This window comes from Molossus molossus, unplaced genomic scaffold (genome assembly GCF_014108415.1).
Source record: "Molossus molossus isolate mMolMol1 unplaced genomic scaffold, mMolMol1.p scaffold_m16_p_6, whole genome shotgun sequence".
Taxonomy (NCBI): Eukaryota; Metazoa; Chordata; class Mammalia; order Chiroptera; family Molossidae; genus Molossus; species Molossus molossus.
Genome location: NW_023425399.1, coordinates 105,153,424 through 105,176,888, shown reverse-complemented (window position 1 = coordinate 105,176,888; position 23,465 = coordinate 105,153,424). Strand labels below are relative to the sequence as shown.

The window sequence follows — 23,465 nt, the reverse complement described above, 5'->3', positions numbered from 1 at the left end:
CTGAGCCAAATGCAAGAGCTGAATGCCGTTCGGAGTTGCAGAGGTTTTTCTGATTTCTAAAAGTAATCACAGTATTTTTAGGCTAGAAAATGGCAAGTAACAAAAGTCTTTGGTTTGCAGTATTCTGCTTCTTTGGTGTGCTGAGTTTTCTCCAGTTTTATTCAGCTATTTTGCTAGAACGACTCAACAATGGAAGAGATTTAGGACTAGATGGGTAACATGGATGGTGATTTGAATTATTATTTTATTTTCTTGCTAGAAAACACTGAAAACGTCCCTACCGATGGGATGAATGAGAGAACAACCCAAATCTGAAAGAGTGAAAATGAGTTACGTAGGGGTCAGAATGCACAGTAAGAGAAACCAGGTGATTGATAACCAAGAAGGACACGTTCATGATCTAAAAAAAAAAAAAGCTAGATCTTTTAAAATGCTGCGTTTGCGCCATGTACCATGACAGTAAAACTGGCCTCCTGAGTGTGCGTCTGCATTAGGTACAAACAATTTGTAGCAAACTGCAAAGTGTGCTTGAAGCTGTATCCCCAGTGATTCCCTCTGACTTCACAATCGGCGTCCTGAAAATCCAGACGTGGCGAATCCAGCCTTCCGTATTCTCCGTTGACCTTCGTTGTGCTTGGTACTTTGAGCTCAAGTGAACTGATCTGTTGTTTGTGATGGATCCAAGACCATGTGAGATTTCCAGGAGATAAAAAAAAGAAAACTGTAAACTGGGCCAACTTAAAGCTTTCAAAACCATTCAATGAAAAGATGCCTGAGTTGGAAAAACAGGTCCTGGGATTTATTTTTAACTTCCCTATTTAAAACTTGTGCTCAGTAACTATTCTGATGTTTTGTTGTTTTTTTAATGTTATGGCTGTGAACTCTGGTGGACTGTGGTGTGATGAGGCTAAGCACTTGGAAAGCAAATGAGGTCATTCTGATGGCTAGAGTCTTCTCTTAAAGTAGCATCTTGGGAGCCCAAACTCAGGTGGATTCCCACGGTGACTCATGGGAACTCTGACTGCAAGGTTGACGGGACCCGAAGTGGGACTGTTGACATTTCAAGCAATCCTGAGCTTGGTTGACCCCACACTGAAATGAACTTGCTCCAGGAAGGCCCCATCTGGGTTTCTGAGATGCTCAGAATGCTCAGAGGACAATGTCTGGTTCAGAGAGATTCATTTTCAGCTTGCACTCGGACTCCCTAGCCATTAAAAACAAAACAAAACAGAACACCTGGCCTATGATTACAGCTAGAAGTTTCTTTTGAAGAGAATTGTGCTTTCAAATCACCAGTGAAGGGCCCCAGCTAAGAATCCGGTGTCTTGTTTCCTTTGTGTTTTCTCTTGGTATCTGTTGTCCTCATTTGGAGGTGACTTGTGCCCAGCCGAGAGTCCTTCCTTCACGCTTTGGTACACGTGCTGGAGGCGGCCGAGGAGCCCCCCGCGCTCAGGTCATCCTGCCACTTCTCCAGGCTACGGCGCCGGGCGTTCATGAAGAAGTTGCTGACGGTGGTGAGCTCCAGGCCCAGCTGCTGGGAAATGGTGATCTGCATCTCTTTCGACGGGCGCTTGTTCTCTTTGAAGATGGCAAAGAGTGTTCGGCGTTGGAGGTCGGTGAACACCAGGCGGGATTTCTTCTGGGAATTGTTCCTGTCTTTGTTTGGTTCTTGCTCTTTGCGTTTGCATGCTGGAAGGGAAAGAGAGGAGGAGAGAGTCAGTCCTGGCGCCCGCGAAGGGGATCCATGAAAAACATTGATAAAGTCATACACGGGGATGTGAATTGTTAAACTTGATGGTGCAAACCGCCCAGCTGTCAATAACCGGCCGCCCCGGCTCCTCTCCGCCAGCGGGGGAGGGAGGAGCGAGGGCAGGGCTGTTTTCCAGTCCGGTTTGGAACCAACTGCTTTCCCCTTTCCCTCACCCCCAGCATACCCTGGAGCTTCTTGATCTCTGAAGCCAGGGCTGTGAGGGGAGCGGTGATGCCAAGGTCCTGGGGAGACTGGTCAGGCGGCCCCTCTTTCCGACCCTCCCCAGGACCGTTCACCACGGAGCTGCCGCCACCGCTGGGACTCAGAACTTCTTCAAACTCAAAGCTTCTACCTGAGTGACTCAAAAAACTGTCAACAGATGAAAGGAGAAGTGGCAGAATGACAGTATCATCCCGACCCAAATCCCCTTCTTCCAGACTTTTGAAAAATTAAGTAAAAAAACAAATAGGGAGGGAAAGACTGTGAAGAGATGGGTTCGGCCAGTTTTCATCTGGTGTGAAGCCAGTACAAGAAGACCAGGGCTTGGCCTGTTTGGTTCAGCGGTTAGAGCGTCAGCCTGCGGTCCAGAGAGACCCGGGTTCGGTTCCCGCTAAGGGCACGTACCTTGGTTGCAGTTTGTCCCCGGCCCTGGTTGGTCGTGAGGGTGGCAGCCACTCAATGTGTCCCTTTCAAGTCGATGTTTCTCTCTCTCTCTCTCTCCCTCCCGCTCTATCTGAACAAAAAATGGAAAAATGTCCTCCGGTGAGGATAAAAAAAAAAAAGGAAAACCAGGGCTGAGGGTGGTGAGGAACCCCAAGTTCCAATGACAGGACCGAGGGTCCTGGGCACGTCGATGAGCACATGCAGTCTCCGATTTAGCACGTGTGTCCACGTCTGGATTGACAAGTGCAGCCAGGACATCGATGCGCGTGTCACTAACTCTGCCTTCCCGTCGGAGTCCTCGGAGGCTGGGACCAGGTCTGTGTCATGTTCCTGACTGGCTCTTTCTGGGGTCATGGACATACTGATGACAAGTGGTGTCCTGACCCTCTCAAGAACGTTCCCTTCACAGACAAATTTGGTCTCAACAGGGACTTCTGAGGGTTAAATAGCACGGCACATACAAATCCCGAATTTCAACGTAAGAACACACGTCACGTTCCCGGGAAGAAGTGTCAGCTCACCCGGGCAGCAGGCAGTTCAGCAGAGCCGCCCCGGGAGGGGCGAGGAGGGAGAGGCAAGCACGGAGAACCCTCCGGAAGCAGATCTACCCCGTTCCGGCCCAGATCGAGAGGCTCTTTGTAGCAGAGAGATGTCCCCCCAGGACTAAGCAGTGCAGTGCTGCCCAGGTGCTTCTCCATACTCCTGAAGCCCTAGTTCAGCAGCGTCCCTTCAGAGCCCCGGGTCGGGGGGTTTCCCGCTGACTGTTCTGGGGAGCATCACGCACAGGGCCACTCTCCAACAGTGTGAGGGGCAGGGGAACAGCCTGCCCTCGGCTGGGCAGGATTTCAACCTGAGCACCAGCCCTCATCGGAAGGGTATTCTGGAAGCTGAGCTTCCTCTCACCTGACTGCCCCCCCCCAAGGAGGCTGTCTGCCCTGAAGGAGTCATTACCGCCGAAATGACGGTAACGCAGTGACGACACGCTGCGCTGTCAAACTATTTCTTCCCGACTTTTCCTTCTTTCATTTTGAAAAGTAAAAGCAATCCTGTTATCTTAGAATTTTAAACACACACACACACACACACACACACACACACACGCACACACGTTTCCATCTGCATGCGGTTCCCCTGGGAGTTTGGGCTTCTCAGCTAAGTCTCCCCTAGAATGGGAACTCAGGAAGGCAGGCCAGTTACCGGACGCTGGCAACTCTGGAAATGTCTGCAGAGCCCACGGTTTCCCTTGGTGGCTCTGAAACACCACCACCCGCGGTCTCATGGCCGAGGTGTCGCTCAGGGCCCGTGCATCTTCGTGGGCGGCACTTAGTAGCTGTGCAGGGAGAGGCAGAGTCAGAAGATGGGGAGGAGGACATGAAACTCCTAAGTATGTCTGGAAAGTGTTCTGCCCTGAAAGTGGTAGCAAAGCTCCATAGAAACAAGCAAACGTTGCCGCTGATGAAGATGAGGATGAGGATGAAGCAGCAGCAGCAGCAGCAGCTCCAGTAAAGAAATCTGTACATGATACTCCAGCCAAAACACGCACAAACACCGAACCCTAACGGACAAGATTCAAAACCATCAACACCAAGATTGAAACAGGAGAAACTCCTAAAACGCTGAAAGGGCCTGGTTGTGTAGAAAGCATCAGTGTCAACATGCAAGGGTCAGCGAAGCGCATTGAACACCCCTGGGCACTACTGGTAAGTTAAGCCCAAAGATGGGGAAAGAGGAAAAGGAGAGACAGATGGAGCCCCTGCTGAGTATCATCAACAATCCAGACCGCAGCCGTCTGCTGTGACGTCAGAGCCGCCCTGACTGCCCGCTGCCCAGGCTGGAAGCAATCTTATCCTTAGTCTCCTGAAGCCCTTTTCTTTGACTGCTGTGACTTGGTGAACTTTTCTTTCTACTTGTTCATTTTCTTCATCTTTTTGACCATGTTTTAAACACCTTTGTTATCTCCCTATCTGCTTAGAAAATATTGGAATGAATCAAAAAAAGCCCAGCCAGAGTGGCTCGGTTGGCATCATCCCGCTGTCTGTGCACTGAAGGTTGCTGGTTCGATTCCTGGGCAGGGCATGTATGCAAGGCAGCCGACAGATGTCTCGCATCGATGTTTCTCTCTCTCCCCGCCCCCTAGGCAAGTCCTCTCTCTAGGCAAGTCCTTGGGTAACGATTGAAGGAGAACAGAAAGTCTGCAACTGACTGAATGATGTCTGGAAGCTGGTATGAGGTTGTGAACCTCAGAATTTCTTAGGACCAAGGTGTGAAGCCAGCGATTCCCACCGGCACAATCAGAGTATAAATGGTGTTGGTGTTACATTAAACTCTAGCTGTGTGGCTCAGTTGGGTGGGCATTGTACCTTGCACCAAAACGTTGCCGGTTTGATTCCTAGGAAGGGCACATGCCCAGGTTGTGGGCTCTATTCCTGGTAGGGGGTGTGCAGAAGGCAGCCAATGGATGTCTTGCTCTCACAATGATGTTTCTCCCTTCCTCTCTCTCTAAAACTCAATAAAATAGCTTAAAGCCCACACACACATTATACTCTACAGTCAAATACGCACTTCTAAGAGCTAGGAAAATGCCAAGTAGCTCCCAGAGGACGGCAGGTCTCACCAGTGGTGTGGATGGCGCTGTCACTGCCGGCTTCCAGCTACTCCGGGTAGGTTCTGCCACTAGGAAGCTGAGGTCCCTTGGACCTGCTCTCCTCCCCCTTGTCGGAGAAAAGCAGGTGTAGGTTGACACTTATATTGTGTGATGGTGAGGAGGGGGCATGACCTCCCCTCCACTCCAGGGGTAGTGGTCTCTATGTGGGCCGTGGAGGTTTGAGAGCTCATTTCTATTTTAAAGACAAGGATCAATCATTTGTTTATTTACAATCAGGCTCTCTATCCAGGCTCCGGTGCCTCCCCTCCCCCACCCCTGATACTTCTAGGGGACAGAAACAGCATCAGCTCAGACTGAGAACGGTGGCTGTTTCCTGTGCACTGGGACCTGGGACTGGCAGGTTGCTAGACACCGGTAGAGGCATCTGTGACCAACGACAAAGGGTCAGTCACTTAGTGCCGAAGAAATCCAGGGTCCTGTGTGTAGAAAAAAATGTCAAAGCCCTGGTTTCCCAGGGTAAAATAAGGAGGAAGCACCCCTCCCTCAAGATTTTGTCCCTCGGAGGGTCAGCAATGGATAAAATGCCTCCCTCTCCAAAGACGTGTCCTCCCTGCAGCTGATCATCAGAGCCAGAAAAGACAGGCGCGTGCTCCCCAGCCCTGCCCCCTTCTCCTGCCTCCAGCCCTGGCCCCACACATTCCGGCCGCTCCTGCACACCCTCAGGAGTCCTGTCCCCAGGCACCGGAGAAACTGGCCACCTGTGCCCAGCACCCTCAGACGGGCCGCATGACGGAGTGTGGTTGGTGTGTGGCTGGTGTGAGGCGAGGTCTGCAGCCAGGGGTTCTGACCTCAGGAGAGGGACCGCCTGATTCTACAAAGGCAGCACAGTGAGGGACAGCCACGAAACGGGATGTACTTTCCTCTAGCTCGCAGGTGGGCAGAGGCCTGCTGCCGGCCGCAGGGTCCGCGGCCCACCCGCCAGAAAAGGCTGTTTTTCCTGTACCCCTGACTTCCAGCCCTGTTTTCAGTCTTCGGCATTTGCATGCTGAGGGCTGCTGGAAGTCAGGGCACTGGTGAGAGGGGAAAGGCGGCCAGCGTGGTGGGGACAAGCAAAGTGGGGGTAGACAGAGGGCTACCACTTGCCTGCCTCAGTTTCCCCTTTGGTCTTCACTGGACATAGACGGAATGACCTCAGTTCCGTGTGTGCGCGTCGGGCCAGGGGGACAGTATCTAGCTGTTTCTGTGAGGCAGATAGGGGCTGGGGGTTATCTAGACACACACTTCACCAGACACCTGGTCCCCCAGGGCTGTGGCCTGAGAGGCCTGTGGGAAGACGAGGGGCAGAGTTTCTGGAGAGGAGGGCATTCCCTGCTTCACTAGCAAAACAGGATGTCATTTGAAATTCCCGGCCCTGGGCAAGAGGTTCAGGCAGAGAAAAACCTACTGTGGTTTTCAAGACCAGGGGAAGACCTGCTGCACCCCCAGACTCACCACACCTACTGGCTGACGGGTGCCCACTTCAGTTAATCAGGTCTCATCAGGTGGGTGGAAGGCATACCCCTGCCAGACTGACTCCCCTCCCCCGAGGAAGAGGGCCGTTTCAAGTATCCCCAGTCACTGCTCCTGAGTATGGATTAGAAGAGGTTTAGAGAGGAGGAAGCAGAGGGAACTGAGGCTCACAGGAAGCAGGTGTCCCCAAGGGGCAAAGCAGCCGCAAGGAGGGAACTGAGGCAGACTAATTGCAAAATTGGCCCAATTCTTCCCCTCCTAATAAATATGCCCCTGCGACGTGCCTGCAGCTGCTCCCAGCACGAGGTGGAGTTTGCTCACCTTTCCTGTGGATCGGGGCTGGCCTGGTGATTTTCTTTGGCCAACCCACTGTGGCAGAAGTGAGCGTGGCAGGTCTGAGCCCGGGCCTCAAGGAGCAGTGTACTCTGTTCACACGCTTGGAACGCTGCTGGCCACCACGAGCCGAGCCCGGGCCAGCCAGGGCAGCGGCCCCAGCTCTGACTGCAGGCATGGGGGTGAGCCCCGCTGAGACCACCTGAGCATGGCTGGATCAGCAGAGTCAGCCAGCTGACCCACAGACTCCTGAGCGAAGGTAAATATTCATGGCTATATGCCACCGGTTTTGTGGTTCCGTGCTATGTAGCATTAGCATGGCAGCAGATACCTGACAGAGAAGCCAAGAATAACCTTTGCTTTCTGGCTGGGGGGTTTGGGGGGAGTCACATGTAAGGTAAGAAGCCTCAGCTTGACATTGAGACCTGGTTTCAAATTCTACATTAGCCACTTATCAGCTGCATGACCTTGAGCCTCAGTTTCCTCATCTATAAAATGGGGATAGCAGAGCCCACGCTCTGGACATTAAGAGGTTAGCTGCAATGCTTGGTGCATGACAGGCACTCAGTAAATGTAAACAACCTTTATTCATAGAGGAAGAAGAAAGATGGTGCTAGGAATTCAAACTTAGAAATGATTTTCCAATATTTCCTCAATGGTAAGCTGCCCAGGGGGCTAATGGCAAATAAAAGGTTAAAGATTTCTGTTTTCGTTGTGACGCTGTCCCATAGCCAATTCCCAGCCTTGTAGAAAGGTAAGACTGTGATGCGTTTTTACATACGTGTCCAAGATCCTAATAGGCTTTGACGTTTCCTAACATCACTAATTTATGTCCGAATACAGTCTACATATGATGGGTATTGGTAGCCCCTCATAAATAATGCACACGTACTCTCTTCTCCTTGCGTTCAGTAAATACTTTCTCTGAACAGTTCAATGTGGTCTTGCCAGGGCGCAGGGTCAGGAGGGAAAGGAAGTCGTTGGGGGGCATGCATTTGGCAGCGCTGACACTGGGCCTCCCAGTGTATCTCTCTGCACACTGTGCCTAAGGAGAATCATTTCCACTTCTCCGCCTGACAGCCTGAACCTGCTTCTCACAAGGGCTGAGCGAAGGGGGCAGGGACCCGCTCCAGCGAGAGGGCACACACGCGGGCTGGAGTTGTGTTTCCTCTGGAACCAATCTGCATATTCAAGAGCTTTTACTTACTTACGTATTTATTTACTTTATGTTTTATTTTTTGATTAATTTATTTTTGTTACAGATGTTTCTCCTTTTTTTTCCCCATTGACACCCTCCTCCCCATCCCCCGCACCCCGTACCCGGCTTTGTTGTCCGTGTCCATTGGTTATGCGTACCTGCATATAAGTTCTGTGGTTTATCTCTTCCCTCCCCCCACCACCCCCTCTTCTGAGGGTTGTCAGTCTGTACCCTACTTCCACGTTATTCAAGAGCTTTTAAAATAACAGGACTGCTTGCATTCCAATAGGGAGGCAAGAACAGGAGAGCTACATGCTGTGATATTACACATTTAATGTTCAGGATGCTGATGTATGTTAGCAGTGCAGGATCTCAGGCCAGCAAGGGACAGGTGCTGGGACAAGGAGCATGGAGAGGACGCTTCTCACACATGAGACTTGGGGCTCAGGCTCTAGTGTGTCCGTGGCCACTGAGGCCCGAGGGTGCCAGGGACACTGGTCACCCTTCGGGGAGGTTGAATTCTTGACGAAGGGGGAGGGGCTGCAAAGGGCACCGTTTTTCAAATCATTATTTGATTACCTTGTGCTCTCTAAAATTGAGATGCTATAAATAGTTCTCAGTGAGATGCTTTGCAGTTTCCCCCACTTCTCTGTCATTCCCTGAGCTTATTCTGAAGGCCACCTTGGGCCAGGCTCCTGAGAGCTAAACTGGAACTTCACTCTCCTTTCTCCAACGTCCCTGGCCTGAGTCCACCAGCAAACTTAATGGCTTTGTCTCCAGGCTGGGTGTGGGGTGTCCTCAGGCACCAGATGCCAATCGGCTCCGGCAGCGGAGCCAGCAACATCCAGACCAACGTCCATTTGGGAGGCCAAGGGCAGAGACAGGGAAGACTCGCCACACAAATGGACCTGGAGTCGCAGGGGTTTCGTCCCTCCTATCGGTCCCTAATGGCTGTGAGTGCAGGCGAAGCCCTGGCGAGACAAACCTCTAAGCCATTTGGCAGATCGTCCTGGACAGCCATGTGGAGGGCACTCGGGCGGGACCACCTACATCCCAGCGAGGGAGGCTGCGCCCCGCTTCTCAGCGGAATAGGACCGGCGGGGTGCGGGAGTGGGAGGGAGGAGGAGAGAGAGGAGAGAAGATGGGCTGAGAGAGCAGGGGGCACACACCTCTCATTCTGGGGACTCGGGAAGGGGGTCATGTCCAAAGTGACAGACACAGAAGCCCAGGAGGCTTTGTTTATAACCCTCCCAACATCCTCCAACGCCTGAGCCACACCTCGGGCTTCACTCTGCCCCGGGGCACATTTCGGCCTCTCTGGGTTTCCCTGCAGCACGCTCTCCCTGCCACGTGGGTGACAGATGACAACTCCTGCTCTGCCTCCACAGCCCCTTCACTTGGGTGCTGGAGGGTTATGAGCAGGTTGGTCATGACCAGTGTTAGAGCAACTCCCCATGTCCATTCATTACCAAACGAAAGCCATTCCCATTCCTAGTTTGGGAGCCTCCAGGAGGAAAACAAGTTTTATTTCCTTCCCTACTTTTACCTTCAATACAAAGCCACTGAGGGGGACTCAGGAATTGGGGGTTCTTGCTTACACAGAGGCAGGGCCTGGAAAAGGCCCCGGGTGGCCCAGAGGGGCATCTCCCCGGAGTGCAGGGCCCCCCATGCTGGTTCTGTGAGCACTGGAGTCTGCATGCCCACGCGGGGGACCTTCTCCTGGTTCCCCTTTCAGCAGAAACTGTCAGAGCAAACGGGGGGCCCCAAGGCTTCTAGCAGCAGATGCTCCTGGCCAGCTGGTAAAAAAAAAAAAAGCCCTAGACTTGCAGGATTTTAGAGAGCATTTGGTCCAGTCCTTTGTTTTATTATTATATTTTACTTAAAAAAATATTTTATTTATTAATTTGAGAGAGAGAAAGAGAAACATCAATTATTTGTTCCATTTATTTATGCATTCATTGGTTGCTTCTTGTATGTGCCCTGACCGAGGATTGAACCCACAACCTTGATGTCCTGGGACAACGCTCCAACCAGCTGAGCTATCTGGCCGGGGCCCCAATCCTTTATTTCAGGTATAAGGAGAATGATGCTCTAAGAGATAACATGATTTGCCCAACACTGACCACAGCCAGCTAGTGACACTCCCTGAGAGCAGATGCTCTCACTTCTAATTCAGTGGGGCTTTTAGTTCCCACTTGGCTATAGAATAAATCTTTTGGGACTCTCAGCCTGGGGCAGGCTCTCCTTCCTTCCTACTAAAGTCGTCTCGAAGACCTAGAATAGCGATTTTCAACTGGTGTGCTGCAAGAATTTTTAAAACATGCCCTACCTGACTATGTAGTCAAGGGCACTGGCCTCTTTCCCCTTAGATTGCCAAATTAAGAAAATGACAACAGCCAACACAACGATAGCTTTCCAGCGTGAATGAATCAAAATTATACCTATTTTTTTGGGGGGGGGTGTGTATATCTATATACTTTTTAGGAGAAGAAAAATAACTGAAGACATACTCCAGCTTACCTGAAATATGATTAAAATGAGAAGCTCAAGAATGTAACATTGTCTGAAACAAGGGCTGGCCAACAGCTCTGTGTGCCCAGACTCCCCCCAAACAGGAGTGTCACTGCATTAATTGAACCTTTTTTTTTTTTTTTTTAATGATAGCCATCCTAACAAGTGTGAGGTGATGTTTCATTGTAGTTTTTATTGTATTTTATTAAATTTATTGGGGTGACATTGGTTAATAAGATCATATAGGTTTCAAGTGTACAATTATATGATACATGATCTGTATGTTGCATTGTGTATCCACCACACAAACTCAAATGATCTTCCGTCACCATATATTTGGCCCCTTTACCACCCCGCCCCCTTTCCCTCTGGTAATCTCCATACTGTTGTCTGTGTCTATGAGTTTCAGTTTTATATTCTACATGTGAGTGAAATCATATGGTTCTTAGCTTTTTCTGACTGACTTATTTTATTTAGCAGAATATTCTCAAGGTCCATCCATGTTGTTGCAAATGTCAGTATTTCATCTTTTCTTATGGCTGAGTAGTGGTCCATAGTATACATGTACCACCTCTTCTTTATCCAATAGTCTATGGATAGTTTGGTTGTTTCTATATATAATACTGTGTATATGAAACTTTCTTTTTCATAAACCTAATGGTAGCCACACAGACCTACATACACAAACAAAATGGAGACACATAAATTAAAAAAGAGGAAACAGGAAAAAAGTATGGAATACCACCAAACAACAGACAGAAACACAAAGGGAAAGACCAATGGAGGCACAGAGCTACCAGAAAACAAAAGATAAAATGGCTATAAGAAATCCTCACACATCAATAATTACCCTAAATGCAAATGGACTGAATTCACCAATAAAAAGGCACAGAGTGGCAGATTCTATCAGAAAACAAAACCCAACCATACACTGCCTTCAGGAGACACATCAAGCTGCAAAATCAAAGACAGACTCAAAGTGAAAGGATGGAAAATAGTTCTCCAAATAGCATCCACAGAAAAGCAGATATAGTCATACTTATATCTGACAAAATAGATTTCGAGAATACAAAGGTAACAAGAGACAAAGATGGGCATTTTATAATGACAAAGGGGACACTACATCAAGAAGACATAACACTTTTCAATATATATGCACCCAATCAGGGAACACTGAAATATATAAAGTAACTACTAACAGAACTAAAGGGAAAAAGTGACAAAAATAAAACATAGTAGGGGACCTAAATACTCCATTGACAGCTCTAGATAGATCATCTAAACAGAAAATCAATAAAGAAATATCGGCCTTAAATGACACATTAGACCAAATGGACATAATTGACATTTACAGAGCCTTTCATCCCAGAACATCAGATTATACATTCTTCCCCAGTGCACATGGAACATTCTCAAGGATAGGCCATATGTTGGGTCACAAAACTAGCCTCAACAAATTTAAGAAGATTGCAATCATACCAAGCATATTCTCTGACCACAATGCTTTAAAATTAGAAATCAACTGCAAAAACAAAGTGAAGAAACCTACAAATATGTGGAAATTAAACAACATACTACTAAAAATGATTGGGTCAAAGAAGAAATAAAAGGTGAGGTCAAAAGATATTTAGAGACAAATGATAATGACAATACAACACATCAAAAATTCTGAGACACAGTGAAAGCAGTAATAAGAGGGTAGTTTGTATCATTACAGGCTTATCTCAAGAAACAAAAGAAGTCCCAAGTAAATAACCTAACATTACATCTTAAAAAAGTAGAAAAAGAAGAACAAAAGCAGCCGAAAGTCAGCGGAAGAAAGGAAATAATAAAATTAGAGCAGAACTGAATGACTGAATGAAATAGAGAACAAAAAGACCATACAAAAAATTAATGCAACAAAGAGTTGGTTCTTTAAAAAGATTAGTAAAATTGATGAACTTCTGTCTAGATTCAGTAAGGAAAAAAGAGAAAAAATTCATATAAACAAAATCAGAAATGAAAGACAAGTTACCACAGAAATACTATGAAAAATTATATGCACCAAATTTAATAACCTAGAAGAAGGATAAGTTCCTAGAACTATATAACCTTCCTAGACTGAATCACAAGGAATTGCAAAATTTAAATAGATCAATCAACAGTGAAGAAGTGGAACACAACTATCAAAAACCTCCCTAAAAATCTAAGACCAGATGGCTTCACTAGTGAATTCTGCCTACCAAACATCAAAGAAGATTTTATCCTTATCCTTCACAAACTCTTCCAAAAAATTGAAGAAGAGGAAATACTTCCTATCACATTTTATTTTTTATTGATTTTTAGAGAGAGGGAGAGAGAAAAAAAAATCCATGTGAGAGTGATACATTGATCAGCAGCCTCCTGAACACCCCCTACTGGCGACTGAGCCCACAACCCGGGCATGTGCCCGGACTGGGAACTGGACTGGCAACTTTGTGGTGCACAGGACATTGCCCAAACAAATGAGCCACACTGTCCAGGGCCCTAATGCATTTTATAAGGCCAACATAACCCTGATACCAAAACCTGGCAAGGATAACACACAAAAAGAAAACTACAGAACAATATCTCTGATAAATACAGATGCAAAAATTCTAGACAAATTACTAGCAAATCAAATACAACAATATATTTAAAAAAATAACACATCCTGATCAAGTAGGATTCATTCCAGGGGCACAAGGATGGTTCAACATATGCAAATCAACATGAACAAAACAAAGGATAAAAATCATATGATCTTATCAATAGATGCAGAAAAAGTATTTGATAAAATACAACATCCATTTATAATTAAAACACTCAATAAAATGGGAATAGAAGAGAAATACCTCAACATAATAAAGGCCACATATGACAAACCCTTGGCCAGTATCATACTCAATGGTGAAAAACTGAAAGTTTTCCCTCTAAAGTCAGGAACAAGACAAGGATGTCTACTCTCACCACTCTTATTCAGCATAGTTCTGGAAGTTCTAGTCAGAGCAATCAGGCTAGAGAAAGGAATAAAAGGCATATAAATTGGGAATGAAGTAAAAGTGTCACTTTTTTGCAGATGACGTGATTCTATATAAAGAAAACTCTAAAGACTCCAGAAACAAACTATTAGAAACAATAAACAAATACAGTAAAGTTGCAGGACACAAAAATCAATGTAAAACAATCCACTGCATGCTTATATACTAACAATGAGATTTCAGAAAAAGAAGTGAAAAAAAAAGTCCTTTTGCAATTGCAGCAAAAAGAATAAAATGCTTAGGAATAAACTTAACAAAGGATGTGAAAGACTTATATACTGTCAACTACAAAGCATTATTCAAAGAGGTTGAAAAAAGACACAATGAAATGGAAAGATATTCCATGTTCATGGATTGGAAGAATCAATATAGTTAAAATGGCCATATTACCAAAAGTAATATACAGATCTAATGCAATCCCATCAAAATCTCAATGTCACTTTTTAAAGAAATAAAACAAAAAAGTAATCAGATTTGTATGAAACCACAAAAGACCTGGAATAGCAAAAGCAATCCTGAGAAAAAAGAACAAAGCCAGAGGAAACACTACCTGACTTCAAATTATTCTATAGAGCGATGATGATCAAAACAGCATGGTATTGGCAGAAAAACAGACACACAGACCAATTGAAATGAACTGAGAGCACAGAAATAAAATCACATGTATATGGGCAAATAATTTTTGACAAAGGAGCCAAAAACACACAATGGAAAAAAGAAAGCCTCTTTGATAAAATGGTGCTGGGAAAATTGGAAAACCACATGCAAAAGAATGAAACTAGACTACAGTTTTCTCTATGTACAAAAATTAATTCAAAATGAATCAAAGACCTAAATATAAGATCTGAAACAATAAATTACATAGAAGAAAACATAGGTACTAAACTTATGGACCTTGGTCTTAGAGAAGATTTTATGAATTTGACCCCAAAGGCAAGGGAAGTAAACACAAAAATAAATGAATAGGACTATATCAAACTATAAAACTTCTGTACAGCAAAAGAAACCATCAGCAAAACAAAAAGGCAACCAACTGAATGGAAGATGATATTTGCAAATAACAGCTCCGACAAGGGGTTAATATCCAAAACATATAAAGAACTCATACAACAACCCCAAACAAATATGCCAATTAAAAAATGGGCAGAGGACACTTCTCCCAAGAAGACATACAAATAGTCAACAAATATATGAAAATATGCTCAACATACCCTGGATGGTTTGGCTTAGCGGTTACAGTATTGGCTGGTGGACCAGAGAGTTCTGGGTTCCGTTCCTGCTAGGGGCATATACCTCGGTTGCAGTTTGTACCCAGCCCCAGTTGGGTTCGTATGGGTGGCAACCATTCAATGTGTGTGTCTCTCTCTCTTCCTCCCAATCTATCTGATTTAAAAAAAAATAAAAGGAAAAGAAAAGAAAATATGCTCAACTTTTCTAGTTAGGTAGGGAAATGCAAATCTAAACTACAACCAGATACCACCTCACACCTGTTAGAATGGCTATTATCAACAAGATAAGTAATGACAAGTGTTGGAGAGGTTGTGGAGAAAAAAGAACCCTCATCCACCGCTGGTGGGAATGTAGACTGGTACAGTGACTATGGAAACCAGTCTGGTGGTTCAACGGCACCTCTTTAGAAAAGCTACACCAATGAATCTGCAGGGAGGTAGAAGGGCCAGTGCCTCCTTTTGTAATAGGATCTCAATGATGTTTAAAAACAAATCACTCATGTTTTTCATCATTATGTGAACGACATAGTCTGAAAAAACTCTAGAAATATATCTCCCTCTTGCAGAGGTTGAACACCAGATTTCACAAGTCCAGTCAAATAAATGAAAAACAAAATGAAACAATTATGTCTACAAAAAAATAATAACTAGAAGGAAATATTTCAAAGTGTTAAGTTTCAGGTGAGGCCTGAAAAAACCACTACTATTCAATATTATGCTGAAAAAGTAGTCAATGCAATAAAATAAGAAAAAACAAATAAGTCAAGATTTATAAAGGAAAGAAAGTAATTGATAAAATGAAAAAAGCCAACATGAGCTGAATGGTCATTATTTGATAGGTACTGTTCTAAGTATATTAACTAATTTTTATAATCAATCTTTGAGGTAGTTTATAATTAAATGGTACTGAGTCACAGAGGATTAAGCAAATTTCTTAAGATTAAATAGTAAGTAATGATGCTAGGATTCAAACTGAGTCTAATTCCAGATTAGACTGAGTCTAATTCCAGACTCCTTGAACTTAACAGCTACCCTATTCTGCTTCTCCAGGCAGTAAAGATCCTCATAATTATAAGTTAATATGATTTTTTTACATAGAAATCCCAAGAGCCTTAATATTCAAATTGTTAGAACTGATAATAAAGTTCAGTAAGGTGGTCAGTTACAAGATGAACATACAAAAATCAACAGTGATTATGTATACATAGAAAATCTAAGATAATGCATAGATTAAGTACAGAATTAATATAAGAGTTTAGCCGGGTCGGTGTGGCTCGGTGGATTGAGCCTCATCCCATGGACTGAGAGGTCCCAGTTTGATTACCAGTCAGGGCACATGCCCAGGTTTTGGGCTTGATACCCATTTGGGGGTGTGCAGGAGGTGGCTGATCAATGTTTCTCTCTCACATTGATGCTTCTATCTTTCTCTCCCTTCCTCTCTCTAAACAACAACAACAACAACAACAAAAAACTATATATAAACTACACATATATAGTTTAGCAAGATTTCTAGACCTAATATCAGCAGACAAAAAATTAATTGTATTTCTATATAACACAACAAACAGAAAATGAAAAAGATACTATTTATAATAGGATACAAAATCAAGTACATAGAAATAAATCTAACAATAGGTAGGCAAGATTTTGACAGAGAAAATTATAAACTTTGTTAGCTAAATTAATGAAGACCCAAATCAAAGGATGTAAAGACTCTATTATTATAAAGAGTTTAAGTCTCTCCATATTGATCTACAGATCCTATCAAATTGCTAATCAAAATCCCAGCAGATTTTGCTCTTTCCCTCCCTTCTTTCTTTCCTTTCAGTTTTGGGGAGATGACAAACTGATTCTAAAATCTATGAGAATGCAAAAAAAAATCAAATTGTAGTCAAGCTTCTCTTGATGAAGAACAAAACGGAAGAACTTGCTATATCAACCATCAAGACCTTCAACAAGACTACAATGGTGAGTATTGGAACAGGAACTTACAACAGACCAGTGGAACAGAACAGAAAGTCCATGAACAGAACAATACACATATGGACGCTTGATTCAGTGACAAGATTGGTAGTGCAGACCATGAAGAAACTGTGTTACTTCCAATAATGGAGCTGGGGTAGCTGGACAGGCATCAGTTCTTGACCTCTACTTCATGTTTACACAAAAAATAAGTTCTGCATGGATCACAGACCTTGGTGTGAATGGCAAAACAATACAGCTTTCAGAAAATAACATAGAGTAATACCTTCATAATCACTGGAAAGGTTTCTTAAGACGGAAAAAGCACTAACCCAAAAGAGGAAGATTTATATATCACAGTGCATTAAAATGAAGAACTTTTTTGTATTAAGAGACCAAAAGGAAAAAGAGAGAGAGAAAGTAAAAGGAGAGCCATGGATATTTGCAACACAGATAACTGGCAAAGTGCCTGAATCCAGAATATATAAAAACTCTTGGAGCCCTGGCCGGTTTGGCTCAGCGTTTAGAGCGTCAGCCTGTGATCCCGAGAGACCCGGGTTCGGTTCCCGCTAGGGGCGCGTGCCTTGTTGCAGTTTGTCCCCAGCCCTGGTTGGGTCGTGCGGGAGGCAGCCACTTGATGTGTCCCTTTCATGTCGATGTTTCTCTCTCTCTCCTTCCCACTCTATCTTAACAAAAGGTGGAAAAATGTCCTCAGGTGAGGATTAAAAAAAAACCACACACACAAAAAAGACTCTTGGAAATCAATAAGAAAAAGTCAGACATCCTAATATGTAAATAGGCAGACCTGGACAGGCACTTCACAGAAGAAATCCAAATTCCCAATAATTATAGAAAAAGGCACTCAAAGTTAGTAATCCAGGAATTATAAATTCAAAACCACATTACACATCCACAAAAGTGGCTTAAATGTAGAAGTTTCTCAATACCAAGTGCTGGCAAAGCAATGAGGACTCTCCCAGGCTGCCAGGGGGCGTGGAGGTTGGTACAACAGGTGAGAAACCATTGGAGTGTCTGACATGGTGAATACACGCATGCCCCGTGACCGGAGTTCTCTCCTAGATGGACGCCTGTTGCAGGTGCTGTCGTGTGCTGGCACACTCTCTTGGCCTTCACCACCGCAGTTCATGCCAACCCACTTCCAACTGCCAGCACCTTTATCTCTGCCTAAGCGCTTCCTCGTGGCCAGTCCCTGCTCTGTCCATATGCAGGGCAGGCCAGAAGGGCTGGAGGACCTCCCAGGAGCTTCCCCCAATAGTAGATGATGAGGGCTGCCAGATAAATACCCCCAAACCCTTGCTGGCCAGGTGGAAGAACTCTGGAACATTTTGTGTGGACACAAACAGAGACAGTTGGTAGGATTCAGCTCCCATTTCCCATGGTGGAACTGTGCTTAATGAAGCAACTCTTACTGGATTTCTTCCCTTCTCTGCCCTATTTCTCTACTCCTTTGCCAGTGCTTTCTGGGATCACCTTTTCTTTTAATAAAAAAATATGTTTTTATTGATATTTTAGAGAGAAAGGAAGAAGGGGGAGATAGAAACATTGATGTGAGAGTGAAACATTGATCGGCTGCCTCCTGCACACCCCCTACTGGGGATTGAGCCTGCAACCCAGGCATGTGCCCTGACTGGGAATCGAACTGGTGACCTGGAGGGGCAGGAGGATGTATGTTTTTACGTATTCTTGGTGCATGGGATGAAGCTCAATCCATTGAGCCACACCAGCTGGACAGGGATCACCTTTCAAATAAACTATCTGTACTTGAATTCTTAAGAAATATATGCATATGTACATTAGAACACATGTTCAAGAATGTTTAGAGCAGTTGTTTGTAACAAAACTAGAAGCAACCAAAGTGCCCATTAACAGGAAAATTGTAGCATATGAATTTAATGTAACACTATGTAGCTATGAAAAAAGGGGACTCACTACTAGATGCAACATGAAGAGAAAAATAAAAGCCAGACATAAAGAAATACTCACCAAGTGAATCCATTTATAGGAATTAAAAAAAAAACAAAAAACTACAAAACTAAACTAGTGGTTAGGGGTAATACTCCAGTGTTCAGAATTTTGAAACAAAGCCAAGAGGTGATTATCATAAAAGGCAGATTATTACGTATCTCAATAGTTGAGGGAGGGTTTTTTTTTTTTTAATTTTTTCCCCTTTATTGATTTTAGAGAGAGAGGAAGTGAGAGGGAGAGAGAGAGCCAGAAACATCGATGATAGAAAACATTGATTGGCCGCCTCCTGCATGCCCCCCAATGGGGATCAGGCCCACAACCTGGGCATGGGTCCTAACTAGGAATCGAAACAGCAGTCTCTTGGTACATGGGTCGATGCTCAACCACTGAGCCACACCAGCCAGGCGAGGGAGGGGTTTTTTATAAGAAAAGGGAATAGGGAGGACTTCTGGAGTGTGAGCAATATTCAGTTTGCTTTAGGAGAATTAACTACGTGATCCCTTTATGTTTCATGTACTCCCCATAAGCATATTTTAAAAATAATTTTACTGAGGTATCACCTCACACCTGTCAGAATGGCCGCCATCAACAAATCATTAAACAAGTGTTGGCGAGGGTGTGGAGAAAAGGGTACTCTAGTGCACTGCTGGTGGGAATGCAGACTGGTGCAGCCACTATGGAAAACACTATGGTGTTACCTCAAAAAATTAAAAATTGAACTTCCATTTGACCCAGTGATCCCACTTCTAGGAATATACCCTAAGAAGCCTGAAACACCAATTAAAAAGAATATATGTACCCCCATGTTCGTAGCAGCACTATTTACAATAGCTAAGATCTGGAAACAGCCCAAATGTCCATCAGTAGATGAATGGATAAAAAAGTGGTGGTACATATACACAATGGAGTACTATGCAGCTGTAAGAAGGAAAGATCTCTTATCCTTTGAGACGACATGGAGGGACCTGGAAAGTATCATCCTAAGCGAAACAAGCCAAGCAGAGAAAGACAAATATCACATGATCTCACTTATTCGTGGAATATAATGAACATAACAGTCTGAGGAATGGGGTAGTCCCAGAGACGTGGAAGTGGGGTACAGACTGACAATCCCCAGAAGAGGGGGTGGTGGGGGAGAGATAAACCACAGAACTTATATGCATGTATGCATGTACAGTGGACATGGACAACAAAGGTGGGGACAGAGTGGGGAGGGAGGGGGAGGGGGAAACAGTGGGGGAAAAGGAGAAACATCTGTAACAAAAATAAATAAATTAAAAAAATAATAATTTTACAATAATACCATTTAAAAAGCTACAGTTTTCCTATACACCAAAAGTAACCTATCTGAAAATGCAACAGAAAAAAATTCACAGTAAAACAAGTACCTAGGAATAACTAAAAAAAAAAAATGGATAGACCAAAACTATAACTTTTGTTTCCTTACTAAAGATATATTTTTTCTATTTTCCATTTTTTTAAATTAAGCAAGCTTACAGTATTAATGACAAATAATCTTTAAAAAATTGTAGTAAATAGCCCTGACTGGTTCAGCTCAGTGGTTAGAGCATCGGCCCGTGGACCAATGAGTCGTGGGTTCGATTCTGGTCAAGGGCATGTACCTCGGTTGTGGTTTGTCCTGGCCCTGGTTGAGGTTGTGTGGGAGGTAACCATTTGATGTGACGCTCCCACATTGATGTTTCTCTCTCTCTCTCTCTCCCTCTCCCTCTATCTGAAGATAAATAGAAAAATACCCTCAGGTAAGGATAGAAAAAAATTGTGGTAAATACACATAACAAGATTTATCATCTTAACCATTTTTAAGTGTATGGTTCAGTAGTGTCCAATATATTCACATTGTTGTGCAACCAATCTCCAGAAATTTTCCATCTTGTGAAACAGGGTAACTATAACCACAGAACAACAACTCTCCATTCCCCCCTCCCAGCCCCTGGCAACCACCAATCTACTTTCTGTTTTTCGGAATTTGACTTCTTTTTTTTTTTCTTATCCTTACCCGAGGACATTTTTCCATTTTTTGTTCAGGTAGAGCGGGAGGGAGAGAGAGAGAGAGAAACATCGACGTGAAAGGGACACATCGAGTGGCTGCCACCCGCACGACCAACCAGGGCCGGGGACAAACCGCAACCGAGGTACATGCCCTTAGCGGGAACGAACCCGGGTCTCTCTGGACCGCAGGCCGACGCTCCAACCGCTGAGCCAAACCGGCCAGGGCGAGATCCTTCTCTCCATTATTTGGGATATATACCCAGAAGGGTACTGCCGGACCCTCTGGTCATTCTTTCCTTTTTTTAAGTACTTGGGGAACTGCCAGTCTTCGCATGGCGGCTGCACCACTTCACCTTCCTACCAACAGTGCACAGGTTCCGGTTTCTCCACACCCACACGTTCTTTTCTGAAAAAACCTGAGTGGGCGTGAGATGAAAGAAACTCCTCGCGAAGAGAACCGGTGTTGGAAGCTCGAGAGAACCAGGCTTCGGAGGCTCGGCAGCACCTGGCCACACATTTGCCCGGACCGAAGAGCATTTGCTTCCTTATTCCCTTCCAGGAACACGTTCTCAGGCATGTTTCTCCTGGCACTGTCCTGTCCTTCCTTCAGGCTCCAGAAGAGGTTCAAGTGGTGTTCACCTGCACCCAAAAAGCTCTGCCCCATTTCGTTCGCTTTAGAACGCTCCCTCCCTGCCCCCTCTCCCTGCATCCACGGGGCAGGGGCAGGGGGCCCCCCACGAAGCTCCTGTGGTCAGAACCATGGCGTCAGGCGATCACTCAGGCAACAGAGCGCAATGGCCCCGTGGACGCTTTCTCCAGGGCGACCACGTGCAGAACACCAAGAGGGGAGGGCGTGATGAATCACCAAGTGAATGAACTGGAAGCCGTTCTAATTAGTGTTATAATTTTTCATGAAAACACTAATGAATATGAAATAATGTGGTCATGAAACCACTAGGACAATTAATCCTTGGGAGTAATTTGGGGTCAGGAAAGGATTCTAGAGACTGTTCAAATTGACTTGCGTGTTGAGAAGTCAGAGGCCACTGGCTTCATAATCTTATATTAGCAAATAAGTTGCTACTTTGGAAAAAGCAACTGTGGAGTGTCTGTGGGCTTCCTTCCTCTCCTCTTCCCTTCCTCCCTCCCTCCTTTTCTACCTCCTTCCTTCTCTCCCTACCTCCTTCCCTCCCTTCCTTTCTTCTTCTTCTTTTTTTTCAAATATGTTTTTACTGATTTTTTTTTAGAGAGAAAGGAAGGGAGAGAGAAAGAGAGAGAGAAACATCGATGTCAGAGAGAGACATCAATTGATGTACACACCCTGACCTGGGACGGAACCCACAACCCAGACATGTGCTCTGACTGGGAATCAAATCAGCGACCTTTTGGTGTACAGGACGACACTCCAACCAGCTGAGCCACCCAGCCAGGGCTCTTTCTTCCTTATTAAGGCTCCTGGCTTTGGCGATAAAGACGACAGTGCAAAAACAACCCAGGAGCCCTCAAGTTAGATGAAGACCCAGTGAAAGCACAATGAGTGGGTTTAGGGCTCGTGATAAAGGGGCAGGGTCCAGACAGCCAGAAATGATGCTACAGAGGAAACCATTCTTGGCACTTTTAGCTGCACAACCATCTGGACGTCTGAAAAAATAACTTCCTGATGTGACCCCCAAACCTGTGATCCTGATGGAGATATAAGATGAGTTGACTCTTGTTGGCTGAGCTACAATTTTCACAGGTGAAATTCTGTCAAATTCTTGCAAAATGGGCTCTAGCCCAACATAAGTCAGTGAGGATTCAGACAGGATCTAGGGCTTCTGTGTTTTAAGCACAAGCTTAGTAAAATGCCTGTAATTGTTGGGATAGTCTTAAAGGACACGGGGTGAAGGGTGGAGGAGTCAATAGTACTGTGGCATGTTTGATCAGTTTGGAAGGATCATATCCAGAAAGCAGTGTAGAGTCTGGCAATCTCTCTCATTACAAATTCCACCAGTGAAAATGATGCAAAAATTATGCTGAGAAATAGATTTGTCCGTGAGGAACAGGGTGTCATCTCTAGTATGGAGGAAATAAGAGGTCAATGTGTCAGGTGCAGTGCTAAGCACTTGTGGTGTCTCATTTAATCTGCACACCAGCTAGATGATATCAGATATCGGCCGTATCCCCATTCTACAGAGGAGGCAGCTGATGCTCTCTGCAGTTAATCACTTGTCTGAGGTCTCAGAGCTAGCTTGTAAGTGGTGCACAAATTGGATCTAATACCAAAGCTCGTTCTCTCAATGGTAACACCAAGCAATACTCTCAAAATAAAAACTATGGGAGAGTTGGTGACTCAGGCCAAATCCTTGCTATGTACAGAGATGTTACATCCACAGTAATAGCTACATTAGCAAGCATCCACAATGTTGTTTGTTCTAAGCATCTCTATACATTAGTTCATTTAAGGCACAACTTATGATGTGTTTATTATTTGAGGCACAGAGATTGCTATGAGCTGAATGTTTCTGACCCCCAAGTTCATATGTTGACATCCTAACCCCCAAAGGTGATGGTATTGGTAGGTGTGACCTTTGGGAGTTGCTTAAGTCACAGGGTGGAACCTTTATGGACAGAATTAGTGCTTTATGGAAGAGGCACAGAGAGCTCCCTAACCCCGTCCACCATGCGAGCA

The 23,465-nt window shown here is 44.9% G+C and overlaps 1 protein-coding gene across 1 annotated transcript in view; it reads right to left on the bottom strand.

Moving 5' to 3' along the window:
- Window positions 1–1,402: 1,402 nt before the first annotated feature.
- Window positions 1,403–23,465, bottom strand: part of ONECUT2 (one cut homeobox 2) — a 42,805-nt gene continuing 20,742 nt past the window's right edge. The window contains exon 2 of the mRNA XM_036245791.1: window positions 1,403–1,689. Within this exon, the coding sequence (XP_036101684.1) occupies window positions 1,403–1,689 (287 nt within the window). The remainder of the gene's footprint in view (window positions 1,690–23,465) is intronic.